This window comes from Citrus clementina, unplaced genomic scaffold (assembly GCF_000493195.1).
Source record: "Citrus clementina cultivar Clemenules unplaced genomic scaffold, Citrus_clementina_v1.0 scaffold_1, whole genome shotgun sequence".
Taxonomy (NCBI): Eukaryota; Viridiplantae; Streptophyta; class Magnoliopsida; order Sapindales; family Rutaceae; genus Citrus; species Citrus x clementina.
The window spans coordinates 6,974,731-6,984,253 of NW_006263303.1; the positions used below are offsets into that span (position 1 = coordinate 6,974,731).

General features: G+C 33.9%; 1 protein-coding gene across 1 annotated transcript; it reads left to right on the forward strand.

Annotated features, from left to right (window-relative positions):
* Window positions 1–4,710: 4,710 nt before the first annotated feature.
* On the forward strand, window positions 4,711–6,877 carry LOC18055790 (aldehyde oxidase GLOX1). Its single transcript, XM_006451165.2, has 3 exons — window positions 4,711–5,121; window positions 5,348–5,508; window positions 5,635–6,877. Exons 1-3 carry the CDS (start codon window positions 4,711–4,713, stop codon window positions 6,851–6,853), a joined length of 1,791 nt encoding a protein of 596 aa, XP_006451228.1. The 3' UTR covers window positions 6,854–6,877.
* Window positions 6,878–9,523: the final 2,646 nt, after the last annotated feature.

Consider the following 9,523-nt stretch of genomic DNA (forward strand, 5'->3'; position numbering starts at 1 on the left):
ATTGATGCCATGATTTTAATCACGACATTATAGAATTTTCCCTCTTATTATATAGCATTGACTTAAGCATCGAATGTCTTCACCGATAATTACCCCAGTGAACCTTAATAATTAATGTTTTGTAAGATTCTAACCACCGAGCTTTTTACTCTCAACAATGATAATCCCAACGACATCAAGCTCTCTCACAACCTGTTCATAAGCAAAACTATTGAGGATAAAGTGTAAGAATGTTATATGCGGGTGGATTTAATTGTTCATAATTATTGCAAGGGAAATTATCATTCATATACCCTATATTTGTTCTGTTATCAAAAATACTACAACACTTTGAGGGTATATCAATCGTCCACCCTTAGTTGACAAAATGTATCAGCCGACCACTAAACCGTTAGTTGCCGTTTGAAAGTTAACGGAGTTACAGTGAATTGACGATTTTACTCTTAAAAATTATCACGTGTATACCCTTAAATTCTCTTTTTATCACTTGTATACCCTTAAATTATCACTTGTATCATATGAAAAGACCAAATTACCCTTCTGACGTCATCATACTTAAACGACAACTAACGGTTTGGTGGTCAGTTGATACACTTTGTCAACTTAGGGTGGACGATTGATACACCCTCAAAGTGTTGTAGTATTTTTGATAATGGTCTAAACTAAGGGTATACAAATGATAATTTCCCTTATTGCAATGTCCAAAAATAGAATTTAAGTTGTCGTTGTCAAAAAATTCAGTGAGGGAGTTCTCTCCTTATCATTTTTTCTTAATTTAAAACCACCATAGGATGGAGAGGTTAGACAAGACCCTCTTTTCTCTAAATTAAAATAAAAATGTAAATAAAAATATTTGGAGGGAGATATAGACTAAAACCTCCAAGCCAAAAAAAAAAACGAGTTAAAAAATAACAAAAGAAATCATATTAAGGTGAGCTAATTGTCACGGGATGAGTGTTTTGCGCAGCTAACCCGTGCGGCACTTAGACAACTTTGCCGAATGTTGCTAAGTAAGCCTAGAGATTCTCGAACAAGAGAAGAGAGCAATTGAGCCAAAGAAACTTGTATTACACAAAGAGAGATTACAATGCTTGTTGGATACAAATGCTTAATGCCATCCCATATTTATAGGGGAGGCTTTGCCTAACTTTGCCTAACTTGGTCAAACTCTAGAGTATTTTACAATTTCCTAGCTATTTGCATGTGCTGGAATTGTATAAAGTATTCTAGAATATTTACATGTTCACATGTGCTAGAGTTGCCTAGAACCTTCCGGAATTGGGCCAAGCTAGCACTCTTGGCCTTGTGTTGGCTCTCTAGCCCGAAATTGTGGGCAATTGGGCTAGCGAATTGGGCGGTCCGCAACATAATGCCCCACCTAAGCTCGCGGCGTCCTCGTCGCGCTCTCGTGCTTGAAGTGCTGGATGTGCTCAGCGAATTGCCACAAATCATCTTCCCGTTAGGGCTAAAACCATGCCCCTAAGTATCCTCACGCTTAGATAAAAGTATTTATCAACTATACCATTCCCTTCAGAACTAAAATCTTTATCAAAATGAGATGGAATCTCTGCAGATTGGGAATTGGAACCCATGCAAATATCATCTATCGTAGATGAGAAAAAAGTAAAGCCTGCGGATACCCTCTGAGCATCTGGATCATCCAAAACCATATTATCGCCGTCACCTATCACATCGATTGGGTTCTGTAGAGAGAAATCACCATAATCCTAGGCTCACTAGCAATCTGGGCCTTAAAATCCTGAACCTTAACATCCAGGGCCTCAGTAAAAGGAACAATATTATCAATAATCGAGTTAGGCTGTAAAACTAAATCAGAGCTCTAACCCTTATCCACAGGAACGTGGGCAGTAATATCCAAATAATAAAAGAGAATGAAACTCGACCCTTGGGACTGATTATCTTCAACAACTATATACTAAGGAACAAGAGCCACTCGAGGTTATACATCTGCATCTGACAAAGGCTTTTTACCCTTATCCAAAACAATTATATTCTGCACCTGACCAACAGGCTACTGGGGCTAATAAGCATCAACAGAGTGCCCAAGTGCTTACACCAGGCACAATAGGCAAGAACCTTTTCAAAAATGTTCTCTCCGTATCATTTTTCTTTTGGGTTTTTCTAATGAATATAACTTTTATTGTTCGAATTGTATGCTTCTTTTTTTTTACCCGAAAACTGTATAATCCAATTTTAGCCATTGTTATGATATCTTGGTCAATCTAGACCTCACGAAACAAACAATGGGGAATATTTTGAACTACAATTGACCCTCAACCGTGCAGTGCACTTGTTGGAAGAATTCCAATAAGCTCATTTTCAATTTTGAATTAAAAATCACTCCAATACAATCCTACAAACTATCAATCGGCAGCCTCCTCTAGTGAACAGGTTCAAACTGTATATGAGTACAGCTACAAATTTATCTAATGGCTTGCAGGATTAGGAGCAGTAATCAGAAATTCCGTTAGTAAAGTTATGGTTCCTGAGCTAAAAGAATAAAAATGATTGGCGATGCGGAGCAAGTGGAACCTATGGCAATACAAGAGGGTGTGCAATTGGCAAAGAACACAAGGCTTTGGCCATTGGAAATTGAATCTGATGCAGTGAATGTTATCAATCTAATTAATGGAAACATTGCTAGCAGGTATGAAATTATGTGGACAATAGCAGATATTTGTAAGCTTATTTCAGAGGGAGAGTGTCCTGTTGTCAGAGCTATTCCTAGAGAGTGCAATATTGTGGCGCACATGTTGGCTATGATGGCCTCGTCATTTGAGAATAATCCCCAAATTTAGATGGAGGATGTTCCCCAAGAACGTATCATCTTCTGTAATTTTCTTATATGAAAGTTTATAATATTTCAAAAAAAATTAACACCAAAATTTTTTATAATAGTTTGAATAGAGTTGGGTTTTTTTTTTCAATTTACATTCAGTGTTGACTTGATCTTTTTGCTAATATTTTAGAAATATACAATCGGTAGTTATTGGATAATTATATAAAATTAATTAAACCTTAACCATATATGACTATACATGCACATGTCACAGAAGATTATGAAAAGTTGAACATAGATCAACTCAGCACTACATTCAAATTCATTTTTTTTTAAATGCGGTTAATTTTGTTGACTCAACACTTAACCAAATGTAAATTCCCTGATCAACCAAATTATTTTACCTTATTTAAATAGAAAAATGAACCCCATTTCAACCACCAAGGAAAATTTTTATGGTAAGTTTGTCATTAATTCAAAATTTGGGACAATTTTATTATTAGTTCACTTTTTATTTACTCATGTAGGGCTGAAATGGGTTTGGAGTACGCTCTCTATTATTATTATTATTATTATTATTATTATTATTATTATTATTATTATTATTATTATATATATATATATATATATATATATATTTCCTTGTCAATACTATCTTAAAATATAACTATGTAGAAAATAATAATTGATTATCTTTATATATTTTATTCTGATGTAAAAAAATAGACATACATATAATTCAGATTTATAAATAAATATCTTTTCAGATTTCAATTAAATTCGTATGTATTCAAAATTTTAGATTTTAGATTAAAATAAATAAATGTAATATATGAGAAAACAAACGCCATCCTGTTTGATGTGCTTGAAAAAAAGTATGGGAAATTTTGTTTGTTAAAAAATGCCATTTGTTCTTCAATTGTAAATTAAGTTCGAACATTGAAATCATAACATCAAAGATGTAGTGAGTAATTAAATAATCTAGAGACATGAGTGAGAAATATGAAAAGTGTGAGGAATTTAGGTGTCATTTTGTCTAATTATATTTTTGAAAATGACATAAAGGATCAACCGAATGGTTGGATGAACGTGCCTAGACTTTAAGGTCCTATTTATAATTAAGGTGTGATAGTTTTAAGATACAGCTATTATGAAAAAAAAAAACTATAAATATGAAATAAAAGTTAATATTATGTATTAAATATAATTTTTAAATTATAATTTTAACAAAATTAATAGAGATATAATACGTTTTTCATTATACAAGTATAAAATCAAATAAATTTAATTTCCAACTTACAGCAGCTAGTATTTACTAAATATTTTAGCGTTGTTACCTTTAAAATATAGTTGTTCAACCTCAATCCCAAACAAGTCATAATGTTCAGGCCAGCCTAGTTATTTATTTTAATTTTTCAAATACAGCCAATTTTATTTGTAAATACATTAATTATTTATAACAAAAATCTTAAGGCCGAATCCAAAAGGCCACTAAAAAGATAAAATATTTAATTTTTTTAACTATTAAAAATGTTTAAATATTTATTTTTAAAATTTTATAAGTATTTCTAGGCTTGGAAAAAGACCTGCCCGACCGTGGCATGTTGTGCCCGGGATCCCATTTGCCATCCAATTAGTACTGATATCTCTGGCAATTACTAACCAACCGATAAGAAACTGACTCGTTTTGATCGTTTAAAAAACCTTGTCATTTCCACCTATGATGAAGACCTAACAACCGTACAATTAGTTTCTTAAAAATCAACAACACACTATATTTTGGCATATCGTTGTGCCAACTTTGTGCAATCTAACGTTCTTAGGATACGAGTAAAGGGTTGAAGAGAACAGTACAAATAGAAAGAATTATTCTACGAACATTGTGGATCCAAAATTGAAGCCATTTCAAAATGGCAATCATCTTCAAAGCGTTTTGCGTATTCCCACTCTTGATCGTTTCTGCGTATGCTCACATATTCTCACTTCCTTTCTTTGACTTCGGAGATGCACCAAAGGCTATTCAAAAAGTTGAAACGGGGAATGATGCCAATGACGACGGCAACAAAATTGCTGAAACTGGATACAACGGCATATGGGAGCTTGTATCTGCAAATTCCGGTGTCTCAGCTATGCATGCCATCTTGCTTCCGAAAATTAACAAGGTTTTGATGTACGATGCCACTGTTTGGAGGACATCAAAGATTCCGTTGCCTCCTCAGAAGATGCCTTGCCGTGTTGCTGACCACATAACCGGTGAACTGGATTGTTGGTGCCATTCAGTTCTATTCGACTTTGAAACATCAGAACTGACAGCCCTAAAGGTGCATTCTACATATGTTAGAATACCATTTTATAATTGTTACACTTAATTGTTTGCATTTTTAAAATGACATTCCAGTTTGAAAACCCTTTAAAGCTCTAACCAATTCAACTTGAGAACTATTTATCTTTCAGGAACTTGATCCAGTGGTTTTTTCAAGCAAATTTTTTATTTTTTATTTTTTTTAGCTGATCACCATAAACAATCTAATTCCTTTTATATGACAGCTTCAAACCGACACATGGTGCTCATCAGGCGGCCTAACAGCAGACGGAGATTTGGTCAGCACAGGCGGTTTTGGAGGAGGAGCAAACACTGTAAGGTATCTTTCCACATGTGACGGTTGTGACTGGAGAGAATACCCTACAGCACTTGCAGATCCTAGATGGTAATTTTTCCCCCCTTAATTCTTCCATTTCTTAATGTTTGTTCCCAAAAAACTTCATGATCAATTTGTATGTCGCAAGAAATTCACAAATTCACTACTCATTGTGACTTGTTGTAAATTTTGAAGGTACTCAACACAGGTAACACTACCTGATGGTGGCTTCATTGTGGTGGGTGGTCGTGGTGCTTTCAGCTATGAATATATTCCACCAGAAGGACAATCCAACAAGAGTCCCGTCTTCTTCCCCTTGCTGAAAGATACCACTAATGATCTCAAGGGAATCGACGGACAAGAAATGTTTTTAATTGAAAACAACTTATACCCTTTTGTCTATCTTTCCCCTGATGGCAATCTCTTCATTTTCTCCAATAATCGTTCCATCTTGCTTGACCCAAAAGCTAACAAAGTTGTCCGCGAGTTCCCAATTCTCACCGGCGGCTCCCGCAATTACCCTGCATCCGCAATGTCTGTGCTTCTACCGTTGAAGCTCAGGGCCAACAACGCAACCGCAACGAAGGCTAAAGTCTTAGTGTGCGGAGGAGCACAGTGGGATTCATTCTACTTCTCAGAGACTAAGAAACAATTCTTCCCTGCTTTGCAAGATTGCGGACGAATTGATATCACAAAACCAAATGCTGTCTGGAAGAAGGAAAGAATGCCATCACCTCGCGTGATGGGCGATATGGTTATTCTTCCAACAGAAGATATTTTATTGCTGAATGGTGCGAAAACAGGCACGTCAGGATGGAATGATGCCGAGGACCCCAATTTGGTTCCGGCATTATACACGCCCAAAGGACCATCACGCCAAAGGTTTAAGGAGTTGGCCGCTGGAACCATTCCAAGAATGTACCACTCATCATCTGTGTTACTACCGGATGGCACAGTTCTTGTGGCAGGCAGCAACACTCATAACGGGTACATTCTCGACGCCAAGTACCCAACAGAGCTTCGAGTCGAGAAATTCTCGCCTCCTTATTTGGATCCATCGTTGGCTTGGCTAAGACCAAGCATCGTGGTAGATTCTTCGGACAAAGTGATTCACTATGGCCAGAGGTTCTCAGTAAAGGTTAAGTCAAATGAGTTGACGGTAAAGAACAGGGATGACCTTAAACTCACAATGTACGCACCAGCTTTTACCACACACGGTATCTCCATGAATCAAAGGCTGCTTATTTTGAGTTTGGTCAAGGTGATCAAAAACGTTGGTCCAGCTACAGAAGGACTTCACGACATTATAGCTCTGGCACCATCATCAGGTGCAGTTGCTCCCCCAGGGTATTATCTTCTTTATGTCGTTTATAAAGGAGTTCCAAGCGTGGCCATGTGGGTTCAGATCAAGTGACCCCATTTTCAAGTCCGATTCAAGCTGCCGTGTTTGATTTAGTATATTTCCTAGTTTAATTATTTATAAACCTGGTCTATAATAATTACTAGCCAGTAGCCATGCTAGCATAAAATAGAGGATAGAAGACTCAAGTGCAACGATTTCAAGCCTCTTTAAATGTGTGCTTTTAATTACATGAAATTCTTTCGTTTGTTTCCCTATTATAATGTCATTTTCATCCGGGAACATTTACTAATTCAAACTCTTTCTGAGTGTACTAGTTTAAGAGTGGTCATTTTTTATGAACTCATCACTCATACTTTTCTCAAGTGATTTGAAATGTCACAAATATAAACTAAAATGATTTATCATCACTCTCTGGGTAAACACGACCACTTTCAAACCTTGGTGCATGCACTTTGTTCCCGGTGAATGTTAGATTTCTTATAAGTGAAATGAAGATATGATTTCAATTACTTGGAATTTGTAATTTTGTTAGATCAAAAGTTATTTATTTGTATTGAGATTTTGTGCATGGTGTTTAAGATAAGTCTTAACCACTTCCTCATGTGAAACATGAAATAAGACTTAATATGGGAACTCGTAGATGGGTCGAAACACAAGAGCCCGAAACTAACTCCTAAATGATTCAAACTTGAGACCTTAGTTTTGATATCATGTCAAAGAAACAAAATTACTCAGAAGTTTAAACTGATAAATTTAGCGGCCAACAATAATATTTAAGACAAGACTTAATAGAGAAAATGAGTGAAAACGAAAGAGAAAAGAAGAGGAAATTAAGAGAAGAAGGTAGAGAGGTTTTAATCTCCTTCCTTTTCCAAGGGTCGAAACCGGATGGCCAATCAAATAAAATTTCTTGAAAATCACTTAAAAAAAGCTCTTAGATAGGGACGGTAAAATGCGGGCTTGGACCGAGCTTTTCCAAGCCTATTCTAAAGCAACTATAGTGGCACGACGTGGGCTTTCACTTATTTTTTTAATTTTTTTAGTTGCTGTAAACTTGAAATGAGTTAATAATCAACAAGTTGTTATAATCAATTATGAATTAAATAAAATAAATATGTTAAAACAAAATAATAAATAAAGAAAATGAAGTAAATAACAACTTAGAGATTTAATTTTTTTAATATTAGATTCTCTAATTCATGCACCCTCTTAATTAATTAATACTTAAGAGAGAGTTTAGTATTATAATTTTAAGTTTTTTTATCATTATTGATTTATGAATTAGGGATTTATTTTTTATTATTTTCAAATTTTAATTTAGATTGTAGCTATTAGCACCTCTTGAAAAATCTCATCAAACCCTTTTTTTTTACCGCCCCCATCATATAATTAGAAAATTTAACATACTGATTTTAATTCCATAGACAATCTTAACAACATTTACGATAAAGAGAGTCCTGGAATAATTTTTAAAAAAAAGCAAGCAACATAATTAAGAAAAGACAAATACTGTTATTGCGTAAATTACAAACCCTTGATCGCCTATGAAGTTTAAGAGTTCAATCATGGTAATATTCATTATCTGCATAAAAAAAATTACATAAAGCCAACAAAAATACAAATTAATCAAATGAAAACACTTAACATTAATTAATAATATATATTTTTCGTATAGGAGTTTGGGTTTTTGTTCTTCACTTAAAAAATAATTGGGAATAAAAATCTTTAGTTGATATTGGGTTTGATTAAATATACCATAGTTTTATCTCAAAGATCAGAACAAAAGAGAACGAACTTTGCAATATATTATTTAATTTTTAATTGAGTTTTTAAATACCAAATCACAATTCTTATTTGGTTAAAAAACAATTGCAAAAATGCATATATGCATGTAGGAAAGAAATCTCTTAATCATGGGGCTTAATAAAAGAATAACAAAAAGGGTATATTTGGAAATAAATTATGTGAAAATAAAATAATAATTTTTTAAAATTATTTAATGGGGTTCTCTCAGAGAAGGGGTTTTATGAGAGTTTTAGAGGGGGTGCCAATAGCATCACTCTTAATTTATTATTTTAATTTTATAATAATTATTTTTTAAAAAAAATAGAGGATTGGATCTAACTTGAGATTTTTTTTTCTTAAACTTTTGTCCAAACCCTCATGTGGAGGATCAGGTCATGTCCGTGGGCCTGGGCCTAGACAACCCGAGTATTTTTGTCTACCATACTCTTATATATATCTTTGTTTATTCAAAGCTAATATAATTTGTGAATTCAATAAACTATTGGTTGGTTAATTTTAAAATACATTAGATGAATTGAATAAACTCTACCAACAAGCGCGTAAATCAGTTGAAATTGGGTTATTCTAATTTAAATAATGTTCTTGATTCGAGACTTATGAATGTAGTTGTGTTAAATATTTGTTAGGAGAACTTTACTGTCTTAGTGGTCCTACTTGACTCGAATCTAGATTAGTCGGGGTTCAAATTAGTTTTCGAATACCAAATAATTTAATATACAAAAAAAACTTTATATTAGTCATAAATAAAGTCAAGGCTCAATTTAATTTTCGTATATAAGATGGTTTAATAGACCTAAAAAAATAAACTCTACATTAGTCGTAAATAAACATAAATTATGCCAGGGATGTGCTTATCAATTTATCATATATATTTCGAATTGTGTTAGTTTCTCAAACTTGACGCGAGACAACGGA